At 47.1% G+C, this 24767-nt stretch overlaps 1 protein-coding gene across 1 annotated transcript in view; it reads right to left on the bottom strand.

Annotated features, from left to right (window-relative positions):
• The window catches only part of tex11 (testis expressed 11), a 447334-nt gene that overhangs the window by 316512 nt on the left and 106055 nt on the right, over positions 1-24767 (bottom strand). Inside the window, exon 9 of the mRNA XM_072501531.1 lies at positions 21421-21506. Within this exon, the coding sequence (XP_072357632.1) occupies positions 21421-21506 (86 nt within the window). The remainder of the gene's footprint in view (positions 1-21420; positions 21507-24767) is intronic.

Here is a 24767-nt window from a genome sequence, read left to right as displayed (position 1 = left end):
ATCCTGGTAAATCTCCTCTGCACCCGCTCCAAAGCCTCCACGTCCTTCCTATAATGCGGTGACCAGAACTGTACGCAATACTCCAAATGCGGCCGTACCAGAGTTCTGTACAGCTGCAACATGACCTCCTGACTCCGGAACTCAATCCCTCTACCAATAAAGACCAACACTCCATAGGCCTTCTTCACAACCCTATCAACCTGGGTGGCAACTTTCAGGGATCTATGTACATGGACACCTAGATCCCTCTGCTCATCCACACTTCCAAGAACTTTACCATTAGCCAAATATTCCACATGCCTGTTATTCCTTCCAAAGTGAATCACCTCACACTTCTCTACATTAAACTCCATTTGCCACCTCTCAGCCCAGCTCTGCAGCTTATCTATATCCCTCTGTAACCTGCTACATCCTTCCACACTATCGACAATACCACCGACTTTAGTATCGTCTGCAAATTTACTCACCCACCCTTCTGCGCCTTCCTCTAGGTCATTGATAAAAATGACAAACAGCAACGGCCCCAGAACAGATCCTTGTGGTACTCCACTTGTAAATGAACTCCATTCTGAACATTTCCCATCAACCACCACCCTCTGTCTTCTTTCAGCTAGACAATTTCTGATCCACATCTCTAAATCACCCTCAATCCCCAGCCTCCGTATTTTCTGCAATGGCCTACCGTGGTGAACCTTATCAAACGCTTTGCTGAATCCATATACACCACATCAACTGCTCTACCCTCGTCTACCTGTTCAGTCACCTTCTCAAAGAACTCGATAAGGTTTGTGAGGCATGACCTACCCTTCACAAAGCCATGCTGACTATCCCTGATCATATTATTCCTATCTAGATGATTATAAATCTTGTCTCTTATAATCCCCTCCAAGACTCTACCCACTACAGACGTGAGGCTCACCGGTCTATAGTTGCCGGGGTTGTCTCTGCTCCCCTTTTTGAACAAAGGGACCACATTTGCTATCCTCCAGTCCTCTGGCACTATTCCTGTAGCCAATGATGACATAAAAATCAAAGCCAAAGGTCCAGCAATCTCTTCCCTGGCCTCCCAGAAAATCCTAGGATAAATCCCATCAGGACCCGGGGACTTATCTATTTTCAGCCTGTCCAGAATTGCCAACACCTCTTCCCTACGTACCTCAATGCCATCTATTCTATTAGCCTGGGTCTCAGCATTCTCCTCCACAACATTATCTTTTTCCTGAGTGAATACTGACGAAAAATATTCATTTAGTATCTCGCCTATCTCTTCAGACTCCACACACAACTTCCCATCCCTGTCCTTGACTGGTCCTACTCTTTCCCTAGTCATTCGCTTATTCCTGACATACCTATAGAAAGGTTTTGGGTTTTCCTTGATCCTACCTGCCAAATACTTCTCATGTCCCCTCCTTGCCCCTCTTAGCTCTCTCTTTAGATCCTTCCTCGCTACCTTGTAACTATCCATCGCCCCAACTGAAACTTCACACCTCATCTTCACATAGGCCTCCTTCTTCCTCTTAACAAGAGATTCCACTTCTTTGGTAAACCACGGTTCCCTCGCTCGACGCCTTCCTCCCTGCCTGACCGGTACATACTTATCAAGAACACGCAGTAGCTGATCCTTGAACAAGCTCCACTTATCCAGTGTGCCCAACACTTGCAGCCTACTTCTCCACCTTATCCCCCCCAAGTCACGTCTAATGGCATCATAATTTCCCTTCCCCCAGCTATAACTCTTGCCCTGCGGTGTATACTTATCCCTTTCCATTATTAACGTAAACGTCACCGAATTGTGGTCACTGTCCCCAAAGTGCTCTCCTACCTCCAAATCCAACACCTGGCCTGGTTCATTACCCAAAACCAAATCCAACGTGGCCTCGCCTCTTGTTGGCCTGTCAACATATGGTGTCAGGAAACCCTCCTGCACACACTGTACAAAAAACGACCCATCTAATGTACTCGAACTATATCTTTTCCAGTCAATATTTGGAAAGTTAAAGTCTCCCATAATAACTACCCTGTTACTTTCGCTCTTATCCAGGATCATCCTCGCCATCCTTTCCTCTACATCCCTAGAACTATTTGGAGGCCTATAGAAGACTCCCAACAGGGTGACCTCTCCTTTCATGTTTCGAACGTCAGCCCATACTACCTCGGAAGAGGAGTCCCCAACTAGCATCCTCTCCGCCACCGTAATACTGCTCTTGACTAGCAGCGCCACACCTCCCCCTCTTTTGCCTCCTTCTCTGAGCTTACTAAAACACCTAAACCCCGGAACCTGCAACATCCATTCCTGTCCCTGCTCTATCCATGTCTCCGAAATGGCCACAACATTGAAGTCCCAGGTACCAACCCATGCTGCCAGTTCCCCTACCTTATTTCGTATACTCCTGGCATTAAAGTAGACACACTTCAAACCACCTACCTGAACACTGGCCCCCTCCTGCGACGTCAAATCTGTGCTCCTGACCTCTATACTCTCATTCTCCCTTACCCTAAAACTACAATCCAGGTTCCCATGCCCTGGCTGCATTAGTTTAAACCCCCCCAAAGAGCACTAACAAATCTCCCCCCCAGGATATTTGTGCCCCTCAGGTTCAGATGTAGACCATCCTGTCTGTAGAGGTCCCACCTTCCCCAGAAAGAGCCCCAGTTATCCAGAAATCTGAATCCCTCCCGCCTGCACCATCCCTGTAGCCATGTGTTTAATTGCTCTCTCTCCCTATTCCTCATCTCGCTATCACGTGGCACGGGCAACAACCCAGAGATAACAACTCTGTTTGTTCTAGTTCTGAGCTTCCTTCCTCGCTCCCTGAAAGCCTGCCTAACATCCTTGTCCCCTTTCCTACCTATGTCGTTAGTGCCAATGTGGACCATGACTTGGGGCTGCTCCCCCCCCCCCCCCCCCCAAGGACCCAGAAAACACGATCCGAGACATTACGTACCCTTGCACCTGGGAGGCAACATACCAAACGTGAGTCTCTCACGCTCCCACAAAATTTCCTATCTGTGCCCCTGACTATCGAGTCCCCAATTACTAATGCTCTGCTCCTCTCCCCCCTTCCCTTCTGAGCAACAGGGACAGGCTCCGTGCCAGAGGCCCGTACCCCATGGCTTACCCCTGGTAAGTCCCCCCCCCCACAAGTATCCAAAGCGGTATACTTGTTTCTCAGGGGAACGACCGCAGGGGATCCCTGCACTGACTGCTTCTTCCCAGTCCCTCTTACAGTTACCCATCTATCTCCAATCTTTGGTGTAACTAATTCCCTGAAGCTGCTATCTATGACCCCCTCTGCCTCCCGAATGATCCGAAGTTCTTCCAACTCCAGTTCCCTAACTCGGTCTTGGAGGAGCTGGAGATGGCAGCACTTCCTGCAGGTAAAATCAGCAGGGACACTAACGGCATCCCTCACCTCAAACATCCTGCAGGAGGAACATTGCACTCCCTTCCCTGCCATCCCTCTAACTTTCTACCAAGATCTGGCTAACAACCAAATTAAATTAAAAAAAATAATAATAATAATAAAATATGGTACTTACCTCACACCAATGGGTTTTATTATTAGGTTAGAGGAGGAGGGCGGGTGGGAGACACTACACGTGTCGTGTCTCAGGTTTCCTCTCCACCAGAATTTATTGGTGAGGGTCTTCCCAGAAGTCCGCGGGTCGAACTTCCTGTTCCCGCCTTAAAACACAAAAAAAAATTTTAAAAACAGCAAAGAGGAACCGAAAACGGGACCAGGTAAGTGTTTACCGCTGAAATTGACTAGCCTGCTCCTGTGAAGGTCTCCCAGAAATCACTAACGCACCGCTCCCGCTGAAATCGACTGGCCTGCTCCTGCAAAGACAAGTGTTTTTAAAGGAGAAACTTACCTCCCAGAAATCACTTGCGCACTGCTCCCGCTGAAATTGACTAACCTGCTCCGCTCCCGCTGAAATCGACTGGTCTGCTCCTGCAAAGACAAGTGTTTTTAAAGGAGAAACTTACCTCCCAGCAATCACTTGCGCACTGCTCCCGCTGAAATTGACTAACCTGCTCCGCTCCCGCTGAAATCGACTGGCCTGCTCCTGCAAAGACAAGTGTTTTTAAAGGAGAAACTAACCTCCCAGCAATCACTTGCGCACTGCTCCCGCTGAAATTGACTAACCTGCTCCGCTCCCGCTGAAATCGACTGGCCTGCTCCTGCAAAGACAAGTGTTTTTAAAGGAGAAACTTACCTCCCAGAAATCACTTGCGCACTGCTCCCGCTGAAATTGACTAACCTGCTCCGCTCCCGCTGAAATCGACCGGCCTGCTCCTGCAAAGACAAGTGGTTTTAAAGGAGAAACTTGCCTCCCAGAAATCACTTGCGCACTGCTCCCGCTGAAATTGACTAACCTGCTCCGCTCCCGCTGAGCAAAGTAGCTGCTCATGCACCAGGTCCTGTGTAGCATCTCCAAATGTATGATCGCTGACTGGGGCACGTAGTTACTGAGATAGCAGATGTGGTCAATTGCCTACCGGGGGGGGGGGGGGGGGGGGCGCGACACGCCACCATTATGCTGGCAGGGTTTAGTGTAAACACTGGTTTTGCCTGGAGGAGGGCATTTGTGTTATCAGCATTCAGCTGCAGCCCTAGGACTCAATACATTTCTCCAAACAGGTCAAGGGTATCCTGTAGGTTTTCTTCGGTGTGCGCCAGAAAAACGTGGTCATCCGCATTACTGGAGGTCTGTTGTGGTTGTGCATGGTCTTCAGCCTTTGGAGACTGAGAAGCTTCCCGTCAAACCTGCACTCTATTCAGAACCCATGTGGGAGGTTGGCCTTGACCATGCTGGAGATAGTTGCTCAGAAGATGAAGAAAGGATGGGCATAAGCAAACATTTTTGCTTGATGCCAGTTATGACAGGAAAGACATCAGACTCCAGGCAGCCGTAGAAAACAGTGGTTTCATTGAGGAAACCACACAACCATGACTTATTTCCATGGACAGCTGATGCAGCCCAGGATATTCCAGAGCTTTTCTGTTGACTCTGTGTCGAAGGTCTTTTCCAGATTGGAGAAGGCGGTGTAGAGCTTGGATTTGCTCACAGAATTTCTTCTGGAATTGCAAAATAGTCAAGATCAGATTCGTAGAGCTTTACGAGGCTCTGAATCCGTACTGGGATTCCAGCAAATTGATGGTTGTGGGCGGTGGCTACACCTTCTTCTGTAGAAACAAGAGCCCCATGGAGAAGTGCATCCATGGAGTTGGCCGTGTCATTCAGAACACCTGATCAATCAGCTGCTGGGGAAACATCCGGGGCTGATGATAGCCCTCCAACTTTGGTTCTTGCAAGGTCACGTCTCAACTGACATTAGTGCGTATCAATGGATTCGGAGGACACCACCAAGGAGCTGTTCTATGTGGAGCAGGAAGTGCCTTGGGTGGTGTTCTGACAGACAAACTCATCTTACTCATTGCAATTCCAGAGTTGGACATGATTACTTTGTCTGGAAGAAGACAATTAGGAAAGAAAGTAGGATGCTTGAATCTCTGCTCACTAACATCTGTAGAACTGACTCACAGGCCAATGAAGCAACAGCCAGACATATTCATGCTCACCAGATCATACCTTACAACCACCATCCAGTAATACTGCTTAGTTGAATATAATCATGAGGAGCTGGTTTGGAGTTGAGTCCAGACCAAATGAAATCTCGTGGCATAAGGTCAAACATGGGCAAGAAAACAACCTGCTGGTGGTAATCATCCACAGTTCTGCTCCAACGGATGAATCAGTAGCAGGGAGGGCACAAAATGTACTCTGATTCTGAGAATTCAATGCCAATCATTTACAGCAGCTTGGTAGCATCACTACTAACTGAGCTAGTAGAACTGTATTCAACCACGATTTGTGAACTCATGGCATGTATATCAATTGCTCTGCCAAAACCAACAGGCCAGAGGATCATTCCTGGTTTAATCAGCAGTGCCGGAGAACACCCATTTGAAACACCATCCAACTTGATAAAGCTACAACACAGGACTATTCACCTGCTTAACAGTGGAAATAGCATGCAATAGACCAGTGTTTTCCTGGGACCTGCTTTTCCCAACCTGCCGACCATCGGGGCCCAAAGCAGCCGACCTTCACAACCCACGCTAGCCGACCTCCGCGACCCACACCATTTTTGCTTATCTTTAATGTTACAGGTGAGCCTGCTTGGTCCTCACAATCTCACTTGCTTTGTCATTCAATATTACATTTCTGCTAAGGACTTCAGCTGATGATTTAAGTTCTCGCTGCATCCATTGAAAAAAAATCAAGAGGTTCGTCTTCAAACTCGCCATGCTTAGTCTCCAAATGCCGTAGGCCGGATTCTCGGTCGTAGGAATCCTCCGTTTCGCCGGCAGCGCACTCAAGCCCACCGATTTCCCAATAGTGCGAGGGTGTCCACAACGGGAAACCCCATTGGACGGCTGCCAGGTCGGAAAATCCGCCCCTTAAGTTTTGAGGGTTTTAAACTTTCACTTGCCAGTACTTCCCTGCATATAACACGCATCATAGGCTTTGCATCCCGATTTTCATGGACACAATTAACAAAGCCATACCTCAATAAATCATCTTTATACTACTTTTCCCGATCGTTCACCAGAGGCCCTGGAGCTCTGTGTACAACTCACACCAACTCTTGTTGTGCACTCTCCCGAGCAGTTCACACCAGCAGATTCAGTTGTGAGATCCTAGCCTGTTTGTGTCTCTGGCCCTCTTGTCATTATTACAAAACGATACATCTTCAATTATTCACAGGCCTGCTGCTTTGCTTACTGGCAGCTACAAAATGGAGAAATCCCTCCACCGTGATTTCACACTCAAAGCGTGACGTCAGTGTACATGCCGAGCACATGATCTGCTCCTGGTGGGAAGACTCATCATTTGTATTTAAATACCGGTTGTGGCTGACTTTCTTCCTTTCTAGATACAGGGACAGCATGCTGATGTCAGGAGGAGGTGGTACACAGACAGCACGTTGGCATCAGGACGAGACGGTCTGCCCCGCTGGGCTCTGGGCCGCTCTCCGGATTAGGGAGGAACACGCATGGGACCCATGGTGAGTGGAGCTGCAGCTCAGAGCCGGGGAGGGCCAGGTCGGACAGCTGGGGAAAGGCAGCACAATGGCTGAGTGGATGAACAGAGATAGGGGAAGGGCTTCAGATCTCGGAGCAGTGCACTGCCAGATCCGAACATAGGCGAGACGGCTGGCATTCTTAAATGCCAGTTGTGGTCGTTGGGCACTTCTCCCGCGATCGGAAATGCCGGGAACGATTGCTCCGCGACCCTCCCAACATACACCGGTGGGTCACAACCCACAGTTTGAAAACCCCTGCAATAGCTAAATTCCAAGAAGCGACACTGTGGCACAATGGTTAGCACTGCTTTTTAAAAAAACTTAAGAGTATCTAATTCTTCCGTTCCCAATTATGGGGCATTTTAGCATTGCCAATTCACCTACCTTGCACATCGTTTTGGGTTGTGGGGCTGAGACCCACACAGACACGGGGAGAACGTGCAAACTCCACACAGTCAGCGACCCGGGGCCAGGGTTGAACCCGGATCCTAGGACCCGTGAGGCAGCCTAGGCTAACTACTGCACCAGTGTGCCACTCTCGTAGTTAGCTGCCTCACAGCATTGGGGGCCCGGGTTCAATTCCGGCCTCGGATGATTCTCTCTGGAGTTTACACTTTCTCTCCGTGTCTGCGTGTGTTTCCGCTGGGTGTTCCGGTTTCCTCCTACAGTCCAAAGATGCGCAGGTAAGGTGAATTGGCTATGCTAAATTGCCCCTTAAGTGTCTAAAGATGTGCAGCTTAGGTGGGGTTATGATAGCGAAGTGAGCCAGGGAAGGGTACTCTTTTGGAGGGTCAGTGCAGACCCGATGGGCCTAATGAAATCCTTCTGCACTGTCGGAACTCAAGTTCTAAGTCACCTGTTGATCAATGACTCACGTTAAAGCTGCACAGTCTGGTCACATCCAATCAATAGTGTGGTGTACAACTAAACAATTAACCAAAGAAAGAGGTTCCATTCCACAAACAGTCCTAATCTTTATGATGGTTAAATTTAAAAGACACAGCTTAAGCCTTTGCAAGCATCTTTGAGCAGAAGTGCTGACTGAATGATCCATCTCAGCCTCTTCCTGAGATTCACAGCATCACAGAAGCAAGTCTTCAGCAAATTCAATTCACACCCAAGTGATGTCAATGAATGGCCAGATTATATAGATAGAGCAGCTATTGGCTGTGACAACATTCTGGCATTAGTACTGAAGACTTGTGCTTTCAAAGCCAGCCGCACATATACCCATTGATCATCTACAAATTATGGAAGTCATCATTAAAAATATCACAAGCAGCACTTACACAGCAATGACCTGCTCACCAATGCTCAAGTTTGGGTTCCATCAGGATCACTCAGCTCCAAACATGGACAAAATAGTTGAATACAAGAGGTATGGTGAGAGTTACTGCCCTTGCCGTGAGGGTAGCATTTGACCCGAGCTGGCATCAAGGAATCCGAGCGAGATTGAAATCTATGGGAATTAGATGACAAAATCCACTCCCTAGCAAAAGCATCCTGTTTGAGTGATGTCCTATCCACCACCAATATTCACTCCCTCCACAATCAACACACAGTGGGAGCAATGTGTACCATACACAATGCACCAAGCCTCCTTTGACAGCACCCTCCAATACACTCAGAGGTACTAGGGCTGCAAATGTATGGGAACACATCACCAACAAGTTTCCCTCCAAGCCACATCATCCTGACTTGGAACTATATTGCCATTCCTTCACTGTCACTGGATTAAAAACCTGTAATTCTTTTCCTAACAACATTTTGGGCATATTTACAACCAGATGGACTGCATCGCTTTAGAAGGATGGCTCGCCACTACCTCCTCAAGAGCAACAATTGATGGGTCAACAAATGCTGCCCTGGCCAGTGACATTAACATTCGATAAAATACAAGTCTCAATGCATAATTAATAGTTGTGTGGATTTCCTCTGGTCTTGTTGAGGCTGGGCAGGCAGCGATCTTGGGTGTCAGAAAACATAAAAGTAAAAAGCGCGGGGACAGGAATTGTTAGGGGACGGGACATTGCTAGGTAGAAAAGCAAGTGAACCACCTGCAGCTTTCAATTTACCACAGATGTCAGGATGAGGCGAAGTAGGGATGCTAAGGAGAAAAAGTCCATAACTCACCTGCATCCTCACTGCCCAGTACTGCCACATGCCAAGAACTCCTACCAGTATGATGCAGAGCACCATATCCTCCATTGGGATGAATGGAAGGAATTGTGGTATTCCCCTGCTGATTCTGTGTTGCTCCCTCCTGTTATGGCCATCCTTGGCCTGCAACAGAGAGGGCAGAATGTTGCTTATTGTGTGGTAGAGTGCCCGTCTTATCTGATTAGCTGGAGGTCTGGGGAAGAAGCAAGCATATGTTAGCATCATTGGAAGCTGTGTGCAAGAGGTGGAACATCTGAATGTCAGATGTGCGTCGTGCCACTATTGAATGCTGGTGTGTTAGTGATAGGGATGCATTGGTATGAGATGTGAAGATGCATTCATTGACCTTTGTGTGTGTGAGGTCATTATTCATTCTGCATTGCTACCAGGTCCTTCAGTCTAGATTCTGGGATTGGCCTCCCTGGCCACCTGCTCCCATTCTATTCTGAGGAAATACCTTGAGTGCCTCCTGACTACTTGAGGAAACATGGTCCCTCTCCTGTTATCCATGTTATACGTTTTAGTTTCCGTTGTATGAAGAGTCAATAGTCCTGTTCCTTTTCACCAAACACCATTTATTTCCTTCCACAGCCTCTGCACAAAACTCTTAACACACCACCTGACCCAACGGCCACCTGAAGCCCTTTACATATCAGTGTCAATCATTGGATACTTAAACTAAATGAGACAACCAATTGCAATGTCTCTTAATGCATTACTTAACTCTTCACCCATTACTTAACAATCCACTTCCATCACTAATATCTCGAGTGACATCAACGCATCTTGGAGCCCTCTTCCTGACTAGTGCCCCATTTCACCTTCAGCGTGAATGCTTCTATATCAATTGCTTTTAAATGAGTGTTCCAATGTAACCCCTTTAAGAGGGGAAAACTCCCTTTAAGAGAAGAAACACCTGCTAGCCTCGCACACTCTTCGGTCCCTACATGCTGCGTGTATAATGAGGAAGCAGCACAAAGTTTGAGTGCTCACTACCTCCGATAGAACTGGCATGGGCAGGTCACGAATTGCAACCCCCAGGTTCAATTAATGGTAACAGCAAGTAGGAACAAGTTTTATGCAAGGCAACCAAATGCCAAAGTGTTGCCTCATATCAAAATCTTTGAAGGAAAAGAACTGCATTCATCAAAAGGGTAAACTGTGCTTATGAAATATGCGCACTGTTCTATATAAATGATGCGGGTGACCAAGGAACCAATTTTCTTCAGTTATAATTAGTGAGGAATCACAGTTTCTGATACAAGGAACAAAGAAAAGTACAGCACAGGAACAGGCCCATCGGCCCTCCAAGCCTGCGCCGACCATGCCACCCGACTAAATAAAAATCTTCTGCACTTCCGGGGTCCGTATCCCTCTATTCCCATCCGACTCATGTATTTGTCAAGATGCCCCTTAAATGTCACTATCGTTCCTGCTTCCACCACCTCCTCTGGTAGCGAGTTTCAGGCACCCACTACCCTCTGTGTAAAAAAACTTGCCTCGTACATCTCCTCTAAACCTTGCCCTTCACACCTAAAACTTATGCCCCCTAGTAATTGACCCCTCTACCCTGGAAAAAAGCCTCTGAATATCCACTCTGTCTATGCCCCTCATAATTTTGTCGACCTCTATCAGGTCGCCCATCAACCTCCATCGTTCCAGTGGGAACAAACCAAGTTTATTCAACCTCTCCTCAAAGCTAATGCCCTCCATACCAGGCAACATCCTGGTAAATCTCTTCTGCACCCTCTGTAGAGCCTCCACATCCTTCTGGTAGTGTGGCGACCAGAATTTAACACTATACTCCAAGTGTGGCCTAACTAAGGTTCTATACAGCTGCAAAATGACTTGCCAATTTTTATACTCAATGCCCTGGCCAATGAAGGCAAGCATGCCGTATGCCTTCTTGACTACCTTCTCCACCTGTGTTGCCCCTTTCAGTGACCTGTGGACCTGTACACCTAGATCTCTCTGACTGTCAATACCCCTGAGGGTTCTACCATTCACTGTATATTCCCTACCTGCATTAGACCATCTAAAATGCATTACCTCACATTTGTCCGGATTAAACTCCATCTGCCATCTCTCCGCCCAAGTCTCCAAACAATTTAAATCCTGCTGTATCTTCTGACAGTCATCATCGTTATCCACAATTCCACAAACATTTGTGTCGTCTGCAAACTTACTAATCAGTCCAGTTACATTTTCCTCCAAATCCTTTACATATACTATGAACAGCAAAGGTCCCAGCACTGATCCCTGTGGAACACCACTAGTTACAGCCCTCCAATCAGAAAAGCACACTTCTATTGCTGCTACTCTGCCTTCTTTGACCTAGCCAGTTCTGTATCCATCTTGCCAGCTCATCCCTGATCCCGTGTGACTTCACCTTTTGTACCAGTCTGCCATGAGGGACCTCGTCAACGGCCTTACTGAAGTCCATATAGACAGCATCCACTGCCCTACCTGCATCAATCATCTTTTTGACCTCCTTGACAAACTCTATCAAGTTAGTGAGACACGACCTTCCCGCCACAAAACCATGCTGCCTCTCGCTAATACCAGGAAATCACAGGAAAATAATATTCAGCCACACATCTATTAATAGGCTAAACCAGGAAGGGTGGACAATAGCTGTATGCTGAAAGAACTAATATAAAGCACCAAAATGTTTCTTTTTTTTTTTTTAAATTAAACAAACTCGCGTGCCACTGATCACATTTGAATGGTCAAAAAGACGCGGTAGTTTAATTTTTTTCCTGATGACAATGGGATAAGGGGGGGCTTCAAACTGGTCATTTGACAAAAAGCAGAAATACATAAAATGATGTGATTTGCACATGATGATTCGGGGCATTGCTCATATCTCATTAAGGCAAGCCTCGATAGGACATTTTCATGTCTAACCCCTGCTTAAATCATAAGATGCACACTCTTGACTTTTTGCAGAAGTCAAGATATTTCTCCAGGCTTAAACTGGTAATTTTGCCTCATTAGAAGCATCAGCACAAGAAAATATTCTGATTGCTCATGCCAGCAAGTGTAGAAAAGAACATAGGCAGAATCATTTAGTACATAGAAATTTGGTCAGGTCAGAATCACTGACCTCATGCAAGTTCAGCAAACCATTTCAAGGACATGTTATTCTATCTAGTGCAGCAGAAAAGCGTTCCACTCTATTTCGCGGATGGATGGGACAACAAAGTATTGGTCAGGGGCTTGACGGAAACACAATGAATGCTAGAACAGTCTTTTTCAAACTTATTTTCCAGGGACCCGTTTTTATCAACCGGCCAACCTACGAACCGACAGTGGCAGACATTCGCGACCCACGCCGGCCAACCTTCGCGACCCACCATTTTCTTTTACCTTTAGCGCGACAGGTGAGCCTGCTTGGTCCTCACAATCTCACTCCAATCAGGTTCACAGGAGAGGGCTATGCACATATCAGGTGCAGGATTCAGCCAGTTCTTTTGTGCCGTCTTCATCTTTGTGAGGATGGAAAATCCAACCTCGCACATGTAGGTCATTGTGAAGGACAAAAGCAACAAAATGCTCATCTTAGACATCTCCGGATACTCCTCGGAGACGCTACTCCAAAATGCTGACAGTTTAATTGACTTGTGCTGTGTTTTTAATGTGCTGCCAAAGCTGAGGTGCAGAAGTTCAGTCAACTATATTTGGAGCCAGGCTTGCCAGTCCATTTAGTTTCCTTACAAATGGTGTCGTAGCAGTGTGGTGAACATGTAGTAATTTTGGCTTTGCACTTACAATTGCCAAACTTTCAATAACTTTTGGGAAAACTGCGATTTCTTCAGTGCCGAAAGCAATTATCATTCTTCTCTTGCAATTTGAGGTTCAGTTCATTTAGAATTGAAAAGATGGCTGCAAGGAAAGACATAGTTAGCATCCAAGTTTCATCAGCAAACGAATCAGCCAGAGAGAACTATTTCTCAAGGCGGAAAGAGTGGATTTCGTACCTCAGTTCGTAAACTCGGAGTAGCTCCCCTGTTGAATAATCATCACAGTAACTCTTCAAGTGGATGAAGTCCACTGTCATTGGGATTGACTGGTCACGGTTTCGATTCAATGCTTTATTTTAGTCTAAAAGGACAGCAAAACACTTATAGCCACCCTTCAGTACACAGAGGACGACGATGTAATGATTTCCCATGGCTTTCATTATATCCCATGCCAAACGTTCAGTTATGCCCATGATTAAACCATGAGAAATATATACTCTCTCCAGATCATTTGAGTAATGTTTCGGGATGCTGAACAGATGGAGGTCAGTCTTGTTCATCCCGCCGATGAAGAATCCAGCCCTACAGCGATGAAGTACAAGAAAGTAGTTTGATCAGCGACCCACCTGCGGGTCGTGGCCCCTACTTTGAAAATGCCTGTTCCAGAAGATGATGTCAAAAAAGTTCAATGACCTCACAGCAGCGACACAGAAGGCTCGATAGCAATGCTGTGCAGAAGCGATACTGAGGACTTCCGGGTGCGGCGATGACCAGCTGAGTCGCACGTTTCGGCAGCTCCCGGTGGAACGGACTTTTGGGCTCTTAATAAGAGCCCCAACGGCAATTTTAACGGCTAAAAGTACTGTGCGGTGAACCAGAAGGGAATCCCCCCTGGATACGGATGAAAAAAGGAGAGGAAGGTGGCCGGATTGCGGTGGATCCTTTAGAGCAGCGGCAAGGAAGGCAAGCAAAAACCAAGATGGCGTCGGAAGGTGGCAGTTTAATATGGGGCCCTGAACAACACGAGTTTTTGAAACGCTGCGTGGAAGAACTCAAAAAGGAAATGAAGAAGGAGCTGTTGGCCCCGATATTACAGGCGATCGAAGGGCTAAAGGAGGAGCAAAAGACCCAGGAGCGGGAGCTTCGGGTCATGAAGGCAAAGGCTGCTGAGAATGAGGACGACATACAGGGTCTGGTGGTGAAGACGGAGATGCACGAGGCACACCATAAACGATGTGTGGAAAGGCTGGAGGCGCTGGAGAACAACGCGAGGAGGAACAACCTAAGGATTCTTGGTCTTCCTGAAGGTGCGGAGGGAGCGGACGTCGGGGCATATGTGAGCATGATGCTGCACTCGTTAATGGAAGCGGAGGCCCCGGCGGGTCCGCTGGAGGTGGAGGGAGCATACCGAGTGATGGCGCGAGGACCGAGAGCAGGAGAAATTCCTAGAGCCATAGTGGTGAGATTCCTCCGTTTTAAGGATAGAGAGATGGTCCTTAGATGGGCAAAGAAAACTCGGAGCAGTAAGTGGGAGAACGCGGTGATCCGCGTATACCAAGACTGGAGTGCGGAGGTGGCGAGAAGGAGGGCGAGCTTTAATCGGGCCAAGGCGGTGCTTCACAAAAAGAAGATAAAATTCGGAATGCTGCAACCGGCAAGACTGTGGGTCACATATCAAGGGAGGCACCACTACTTTGAGACGGCGGATGAGGCGTGGACTTTTATCGTGGAAGAAAAATTGGAATGAGCGGGTTATTTTAAAAAAAAGAACGTTTGAAACAAAGTGGTGGGGCGAGTATGGGGGGCGAAGAGGGGGGTAAAAAGGGGGGAAAGAGGGGTTTTATGTTATTAATCCTGCGATGTGGTAACTTTTCGCTCTTCCACAGGAGGTGGTGGGGGGAGGAAAGGAGGTGGAGGAGATGGGGCGTTGGCCATTGGGGGCGGATCCAAGGGGGAAGCGCAGGCTCGGTTCCCACGCTATGATAATCATGGCGGGAATAGGGAAGCAGGAAAGAGGGGGCGTCGCACGGTGTGAGCCGAGGTCACGGGGGGAAGCCGAGGTCGGCCAGAGTTTGCTGACTTCTGGGAGCAACATAGGGGGTGTAACTACGCTAGTGGGGGAGGGAGGGGGGAAGTATTGGGCTGCTGCTGCTGGGGAGAGGGGGGAGCTGGTATGGGGTGGGATGGGCGGGGGGGCACCGCCTGGGGGGGGGGACAAAGCTGCGTGGGAACCGGGTGAGGAGCTGGAAAAAGGGGATGGCTAATCGACAAGGGGGGGGGGGGTTAAAAAGCCCCCCAACCCGGCTGATCACGTGGAACGTGAGAGGGCTGAACGGGCCGATAAAGAGGGCACGGGTACTCGCACACCTTAAGAAACTTAAGGCAGACGTGGTTATGTTACAGGAAACGCACTTGAAACTGATAGACCAGGTGAGACTACGCAAAGGTTGGGTGGGGCAGGTGTTCCATTCGGGGCTAGATGCGAAAAACAGGGGGGTGGCTATATTAGTGGGGAAGCGGGTAATGTTTGAGGCAAAGACTATAGTGGCGGATAGCGGGGGCAGATACGTGATGGTGAGTGGCAAACTACAGGGGGGAGACGGTGGTTTTGGTAAACGTATATGCCCCGAACTGGGATGATGCCAATTTTATGAGGCGTATGCTAGGACGCATCCCGGACCTAGAGGTGGGAAAGTTGGTAATGGGGGGAGATTTCAATACGGTGTTGGAACCAGGGCTGGACAGGTCGAGGTCCAGGACTGGAAGGAGGGCGGCAGCAGCCAAGGTGCTTAAAGGTTTTATGGAGCAGATGGGAGGAGTAGACCCGTGGAGATTTAGCAGACCTAGGAGTAAGGAGTTTTCGTTTTTCTCCTATGTCCACAAAGTCTATTCGCGAATAGACTTTTTTGTTTTGGGAAGGGTGTTGATCCCGAAGGTGAGGGGAACGGAATATACGGCTATAGCCATTTCGGATCACGCTCCACATTGGGTGGACTTGGAGATAGGGGAAGAAACAGAAGGGCGCCCACCCTGGAGAATGGACATGGGACTAATGGCAGATGAGGTGGTGTGTCTAAGGGTGAGGGGGTGCATTGAAAAGTACTTGGAACTCAATGATAATGGGGAGGTCCAGGTTGGAGTGGTCTGGGAGGCGCTGAAGGCAGTGGTTAGAGGGGAGCTGATATCAATAAGGGCACATAAAGGAAAGCAGGAGAGTAGGGAACGGGAGCGGTTGCTGCAAGAACTTCTGAGGGTGGACAGGCAATATGCGGAGGCACCGGAGGGGACTGTACAGGGAAAGGCAAAGGCTACACGTAGAATTTGACTTGCTGACAACGGGTACTGCAGAGGCACAGTGGAGGAAGGCACAGGGTGTACAGTACGAATATGGGGAGAAGGCGAGCAGGTTGCTGGCACACCAATTGAGGAAAAGGGGAGCAGCGAGGGAAATAGGGGGAGTGAGGGATGAGGAAGGAGAGATGGAGCGGGGAGCGGAGAGAGTGAATGGAGTGTTCAAGGCATTTTATAAAAAATTATACGAAGCTCAACCCCTGGATGGGAGGGAGAGAATGATGGGCTTTCTGGACCGGCTGGAATTTCCCAAGGTGGAGGAGCAGGAAAGGGTGGGACTGGGAGCACAGATTGAAATAGAGGAAGTAGTGAAAGGAATTAGGAGCATGCAGGCGGGGAAGGCTCCGGGACCGGATGGATTCCCAGTTGAATTTTACAGGAAATATGTGGACTTGCTCGCCCCGCTACGGATGAGGACCTTTAATGAGGCAAAGGAAAGGGGACAGCTGCCCTCGACTATGTCTGAGGCAACGATATCGCTTCTCCGAAAGAAGGAAAAGGACCCGCTGCAATGCGGGTCCTATAGACCTATTTCCCTTCTAAATGTAGACGCTAAGATTCTGGCCAAGGTAATGGCAATGAGGATAGAGGATTGTGTCCCGAGGGTGGTCCATGAGGACCAAACTGGGTTCGTGAAGGGGAGACAGCTGAATACGAATATACGGAGGCTGCTAGGGGTAATGATGATGCCCCCACCAGAGGGGGAAGCGGAGATAGTGGTGGCGATGGATGCCGAGAAAGCATTTGATAGAGTGGAGTGGGATTATCTGTGGGAGGTGCTGAGGAGATTTGGTTTTGGAGAGGGGTATGTTAGATGGGTGCAGCTGTTGTATATGGCCCCAGTGGCGAGTGTGGTCACGAATGGACGGGGATCTGCATACTTCCGGCTCCATAGAGGGACAAGGCAGGGATGCCCTCTGTCCCCATTATTGTTTGCACTGGCGATTGAGCCCCTGGCGATAGCGCTGAGGGGTTCCTGAACATGGGGAAAAGTGAGTTGTTTGTGGTGCATCCAGGGTAGCAGAGCAGAGAAATAGAGGACTTTCCGCTGAGGAAGGTAACAAGGGACTTTCGTTACTTGGGGATCCAGATAGCCAAGAATTGGGGTACATTGCATAAGTTAAATTTAACGCGATTGGTGGAACAAATGGAGGAGGACTTCAAGAGATGGGACATGGTATCCCTGTCACTGGCAGGGAGGGTGCAGGCGGTTAAAATGGTAGTCCTTCCGAGATTCCTCTTTGTGTTTCAGTGCCTCCCGGTGGTGATCACGAAGGCTTTTCTCAAAAGGATCGAAAAGAGTATCATGAGTTTTGTGTGGGCCGGGAAGACCCCGAGAGTGAGGAAGGGATTCTTACAGCCTGGTAGGGATAGGGGGGGGGGCTGGCACTAACGAGCCTAAGTGAGTACTACTGGGCCGCCAATATCTCAATGGTGAGTAAGTGGATGGGAGAAGAGGAGGGAGCGGCGTGGAAGAGATTGGAGAGGCCGTCCTGTAGGGGGACTAGCCTACAAGCTATGGTGACGGCCCCATTGCCGTTCTCACCGAAGAAATACACCACAAGCCCGGTGGTGGTGGCGACTTTGAAAATTTGGGGACAGTGGAGACGGCATAGGGGAAAGACGGGAGCCTTGGTGGGGTCCCCGATAAGAAATAACCATAGGTTTGCCCCGGGAGAATGGATGGGGGATTTGGAATATGGCAAAGAGCAGGAGTAACGCAACTGAAAGATCTGTTTGTGGATGGGAAGTTTGCAAGTCTGGGAGCGCTGACCGAGGAATATGGGTTGCCCCAAGGGAATGCATTCCGGTATGTGCAACTGAGGGCTTTTGCGAGGCAACAGGTGAGGGAATTCCCGCAGCTCCCGACGCATGAGGTGCAGGACAGAGTGATCTCAAAGACATGGGTGGGGGACGGTAAGGTGTCAGATATATATAGGGAAATGAGGGACGAGGGGGAGATTATGGTAGATGAGCTGAAAGGGAAATGGGACGAAGAGCTGGGGGAGGAGATTGAGGAGGGGCTGTGGGCGGATGCCCTAAGTAGGGTAAACTCATCGTCCTCGTGTGCCAGGCTAAGCCTGATTCAATTTAAGGTGTTACACAGGGCGCATATGACTGGAGCACGGCTCAGTAAATTTTTGGGGGTAGAGGATAGGTGTGCGAAATGCTCGAGAAGCCCAGCGAATCACACCCACATGTTCTGGTCATGTCCGGCACTACAGGGGTTTTGGGTGGGGGTGACAAAGGTGCTTTCGAAAGTAGTGGGGGTCCAGGTCGAACCAAGCTGGTGGTTGGCTATATTTGGGGTTGCACAAGAGCCGGGAGTACAGGAGGCGAGAGAGGCCGATGTTTTGGCCTTAACGTCCCTAGTAGCCCGGCGCAGGATACTGTTGATGTGGAAGGAAGCCAAGCCCCCGGGGGTGGAGACCTGGATAAATGACATGGCAGGGTTTATAAAGCTGGAACGGATTAAGTTCGTCCTAAGGGGATCGGCTCAAGGGTTCACCAGGCGGTGGCAACCGTTCGTCGAATACCTCACAGAAAGATAGAGGGAATGGAAAAGAAGAAGGTAGCAGCAGCAGCCCGGGGGGGGGGGGGGGGGGGGGGGGGGGGGGGGGGGGGGGGGGACCAGAAGGACTCTCAAGGTTGTTAATATATATGTATAATATGTATAGGTCGTTGCTATAAATAATTGTATATTGGACTGTTAAATCATATTTTTGGAGAGTGTTTATCTGAGACAAGGCAGTTGCCATTTAGTTTTAGTTATATATTATTTATGCTTTGTTTATAAAACAGGTCATTGCTATTTATACTGTTATATTATTGTGTAAAGGATACACAATGTACTGTGATGGTTGACCAAAAACTTTCAATAAAATATTTATATTAAAAAAAAGCGATACTGACAAGATGGTCCATTCTACCCACCTATTTTTATAGTATAGTATTGGCTAACAATAGGCACTGCTCTATAATTCCAAGTACCTTTATTTCAAAACTGCCAGGAAAACAAGCTTGTTTGGTGATAACACTGTCATATTTATCATTCACTAGAAAACAGGCGAGTGCAGTGCAATTCAATTAAGAGAAAGAGATTGCATGGGGTGAAATAAATAAGGTGTGAAAGAAGTGGCTTTGATAGTTTAATGAACAGAGGGAACACAGTTTAATGAAGAATTTACATCAGGCAATAAAATAATAAATAATAGATTTCAAGTGCGTTGCTTTAGTTCAAAGGGAAACATAACATTTTAAAACGTAATTAAGTGAGGCAAGGATAGGGTAAGTTTACTATTTAAAACATCAGGTGGATTGTCTGGCCCATCGCACCCGATTTCTGGTGTGGCGCACCCTGCTGGCAGTGGGAATCTCCGTCCCGGCAGCCAGCCAAGGGTTTCACATTGTGGGCACGACCATGTCGTCGGGAAAGTTTCTGCAGGCATGATTGCACTGCCAGCGAAACGGAGGATCCCGCCGATGAAGAATCCAGCCCCACAGCTATGAAGTACAAGAAAGTAGTTTGATCAGTTTTGGGTAAAGGGAACTCTGAGAGAGGCTGTATCAAACAATAGAGGGTAGAGGGATCAAAAGGAAGGAACACATTTCACAAAACAGTAAAGCTTCCGGGTGGCAGTAGCTGCTTAGATCTCCCAGAAGACAGCATAGTAGCTTGTTAAAGAGTGTAGAAGCTGGTAGTCTTCAAGCAGATGGTGTGGTGGTCTGGTAACAGCTAAAAGATACAGTGTGGACAAGGCTACACCTGGAGTACCAGTTTGTTGTCACCCGGTGAAGTTAGAGGCATTCTACAGACTTGGATGTTGATAAGGACTGTTGCCATCAGAAAAGGGAGGATTAGCACAGAGAGTAGATTAAGTTAAGATTTTTTGGAACAGTTTTAAAGTACTGTTAACTATGTGAAGCTATTCTTTTTTTAAATGTAATTTTTAAAGTTATTTAATAAACATTTACTTTAATATAAAATCATTACAATTGGTCGAAGAAGTTAATTCCTGATTTCTGAAAGCCTCCTCATAACATACAAATTGCAAAATTGTTTTGGCTGCTGTTTCAAGTTTCCCTTCAGGATTTGGGCAGCTCGGCAGATAGCATCTGCCATGCCTCAACAACAATACAAAGCTCAACTTTACAAATAACTCCTTCCATGTACAGCAGCAACATCATACATAATTCTGCTTTCCCAACATCTATGATCTGCCACTTTAAAAAATTATTTCTTGGTATATAAACATCGCTGCCAAGCCCAGCATCTTTTGCCCACCCCCAATTGATCTGAAAAAGTGGTGTTGTCGTGGTCCTGCACTGCTACTCTCATGTGGTATATGTACATACAGTGCTACCCGAAAGAGTTACATGTTTTAAACCCAACAATTAAGAAACAGTGATATAGTCCCAAGGCAGGCCGACAAGTGACTTGGAGGTGCAGTTGGCTGTTCCTATATGTGTGCTCATCTTTCCAGACGACAAGATATCACAAGTTTGGAAAGTGCTGTTGTTGGAGCCTTGGCAAGATGTTAGTGTATTTTGCAAATGGTTAATACAACAGCCATTGTACACCGGCATTGAAAGAGTGAACATTTAGCGGGGTGGATGGGATACTGACCAATGGTTTGTTTGTCCTGGAAAGATTGAGTTCCGAAAGTATTGTTGGAGCTGCACTGATTGACGTAAATTCAAAGAATTCCATCACACTCCTGACTGGTGCCTCTGGACAGGGTTGCGCTAATCACCAGAGAACTCCCAGTCTCTATCGAGCTCTTATAGTCACAGTATTTATCTGGCTAGTCCAGTTAAGTTTCTGGTTGATGGTAAGCCCACAGGTTGCTGGTGATTTCAGCAAATGGTATCACCGTTGAATGGTCAAGGAGAAATGGTAATATTCTCTCTTGTTTAGCAAAAACATCAACAAAGTTACTTCCAAACAACCTGCCAAAGTTATGGCAGCAAAGCAAAAGACCAAAGAAAATTATTCAAATGTAATCTTATCTAAGGATTAAATTTAAACACTTTGTCGCACTTGGTGGAAATCCTTAAAATTGAGGTCCTTACCTCAGCCAGAAAGAACTTTCTTCATATTTCTTCTGCTGATAAGTATCCACTCCAAAATTGTAACACAGCAAGGACAAGTAACCTGTCTAAAACAAACAGTCAACTCCATGCTGGTATTACAGTAAATACATAACCAAAAAAGCAAAACTGACCTGGAGAATATTTTTTTCCCCCAGAAGGAACCAACCTAAAATGGAATAAATTCCACATCTTTCAGGTGCAAGAAAATCACAGTCATTGTACAAAAATCTCCATGTGAGAATGGGGTCCTGTTTATCAGTGTCATGGATTAGAACTAAGTCTAGTATTTGAAATGTCACCATGTAGACCTTGTAAATCAGACTTCTTTGACAAGAGTTTACAGGAATAGCCTATATTTATTCCAATGCATCTATCTATCAAGAATGGAAAGGGTTCACGATTTTCCTTGGAGTGCTGCATCATAGGTCAGCATTGTTTAATTGCAAAAGAAAACTCAACAATCCTTTGACTAATTTGGATCAAGAAGATAGAAAAGTGAGTCTCCACATTTTTACTGCTCTTTTGGAGTGCTGTTTAAATGTAAAAAGCTTTTTAACCCAGGTCAAGTATCCCAACTTGTTAAGATTATCAAACAGCAACTTTCATTTTGAAAGTTTGAAGTACTGGTGAAATATTAAAGTTGCAATTTCTTCAGGGCTTCTCCTACTCCACCACTGTAACTTCCAACAGAATTTCAGCATAAATCTTGTGTTAACAGGGTTTCAACTGAACTTATGGCAATGAAGCGAGAGGAAAACCGGGAAATTTCTGCTTGTGTTCCATACATCCTGCTGTACAATCCATTTTGCTTCTTTGTTACATTTCCCCTCAACAAAAAATGAATAGCATTTAACCTGAAGGATGTCTTCCATTGGTAAAACCTTTTCTAGCTATATTGGAGATGTTAGAAGTGACAGGAATGGTCTATGGTGGTTCTAAATCAAATCAAATCAGCTTCTTCCCACACCTATTATTTAAGCCACATTTTTAATTCTCTAAACTGCTTCACCCTGTGTCAACTAGTGCATGGGCCAGTTAACATGTCGGAGCTTCCGCATTTTAATTTAGATCTTAACACTTCAAACCCTCCCAGCAGTATATCATTCCAAGGATGGGATTTTCCGGCTGTTCCCGCCAGCAGGATCTTTCATTCCTGCCGAAGGTGATCCCTGCGATTAATTCCCCGGTGTAAGGGTGGGCGAACCATCAAAATGCTATAGACTTCAGCGGGGCTGAATGATCCCGCCAGAGATCAATGGCTAGCCACCTCCGCTGCTGGAAAACAAGATACCTTTTTATAAGAAGGGGTATTTTAAACCAATTAGACCTTTGTGACTTAAGCGAATAGGCACAGAGCGAGGATTTCCAGAAACGTTTTTAAAAATCATTCACGTAAACGTAAACTCAACATAACACCCACAAACACACAGACATGCATAGACACAAGGTGAGCTCCAGAGATGAAGCATCGACTTAGATCACTAATAGAACAAAAAACAAGCCAGGTATTATAAGACAATCTTTTAAGGCAAAAAGCATCACAGGCATAAAGTGGTTCTTGATGGGGAAACCGATTCAATATGCTCTGGCCTGATCCTTGGGTTTTCCTCTCCAGAAGGTGTAACCACCGCTATCGTCCCTCAGCTGATGTTCGCCTGCTCTTCGGGTCTCTTGCAGGGCAGCCACGTCAATGTTAAAGTGTCTTAGTTCATGGACAATAAATTCAAAAGCAAGTTTTACTATTCTATTTTACTATTGGCGGAATCGGGGGTTGCAGAGGGGGAGGTACATCAATGTCCCAGGACATTGCTGCATGAGTTCCTTAGGGTAGTGCCCTTGTTCCAACCATCTTCATCTGCTTCATCAACTATCTTCCTTCCATCATAAGGTCAGAAGTGGAGAATTTTGTACTGCACCATTTGCGATCCACAGATTCTGATGCAGTCCAAGCCCACATGCAGCAAGACCTGGACAATATTCAAGCTTGAGCTGATAACATTTGTGCCAAACAAGTGATCGGCAATGACCATTTCCAACAAAACTATCATGGCTAGGGGATTGGCTGACTGGCAGAAGGCAGAGAGTGGGATTAAAGGGGTCTTTTTCAGGATGGCAGCCAGTGACTAGTTGTGTTCCACAGGGGTCAGTGTTGGGACCAATACTATTAATGACATACATTAACGGAAGAAGAAACTGTGGGCATTGTTGCTAAGTTTGCAGATGATGCAAAGATATGTAGAGGGACTGGTAATATTGAGGAAGTGGGGAACCTGCAGAAGGACTTGTACAGGCTAGGAGAGCGGGCAAAGAAGTGGCAGATGGAATACAATGTGGAAAAGTGAGGGGTTATGCACTTCAATAGGAAAAATAAAGGCATATACTATTTTCCAAATGGGGAAAGACTTTGGAAGTCTGAAGCACAAAGGGACTTAGGAGTCCTAGTTCAGGATCCTCTTAAGGTTAATATGCAGGTTCAGTTGGCAGTTAGGAAGGCAAATGCAATGTTAGCATTCATGTCGAGAGGGCTAGAATAGAAGAGCAGGGATGTACTGCTAAGGCTCTATCAAGCTCAGGTCAGACCCTATTTGGAATATTTTGAGCAGTTTTGGGCCCCGTATCAAAGAATGTGCTGGCCTTGGAGGGCATCCAGAGGAGGTTCGCAAGAATGATCCCAGGAATGAAGGACTCTGCCTGGACTCAATGGAATTCAGAAAGATGAGGGGGGACCTCATTGAAGCTTACAGGATACTGTGAGGCCTAGATAGAGTGGACGTGGAGACGATGTTTCCACTAGTAGGAGAGACTAGAACCCAAGGGCACAGCCTCAGACCGAAAGGACGATCTTTTAAAACTGAGATGAGGAAGAACTTCTTCAGCTAGAGGGTGGTGAATCTGTGGAACTCATTGTCGCAGAAGGCTGTGGAGGCCAAGTCACTGAGTGCCTTTAAGGCAAAGATAGATAGGTTCTTGATTAATAAGGGGACCGGGTGTTACAGGGAGAAGGCAGGAGAATGGGGATCAGAAACATATCAGCCATGGTTGAATGGTGGAGCAGACTCAAAGGGCCGAAATCTGCTCCTATAGCTTATGGTCCTATGACCTATAAAAGAAACAGATTGGGAAGAGTGTAAACAGGGAACGTGCCAGATCAGATAATAAGCATATATGGCATGTTGTGGGTGAGTGAGTGCTGGGATGTGATGATTGGAGGAGCCACAGGGAGATGAAGCATGTGGGAGGGCGAGTGGTAGGGTCCCGTGAGGCAGCAGTGTGTGCTCCCATCGATGTGTAATGGGTGGACGAGTGTCGACAAATGAGAAGAGTTA

The sequence above is a fragment of the Scyliorhinus torazame genome, chromosome 5 (assembly GCF_047496885.1).
Source record: "Scyliorhinus torazame isolate Kashiwa2021f chromosome 5, sScyTor2.1, whole genome shotgun sequence".
In the NCBI taxonomy this organism is placed as follows: Eukaryota; Metazoa; Chordata; class Chondrichthyes; order Carcharhiniformes; family Scyliorhinidae; genus Scyliorhinus; species Scyliorhinus torazame.
Note: the sequence above shows the minus strand (reverse complement) of the source record. Positions and strands in the feature narration are given on the sequence as shown.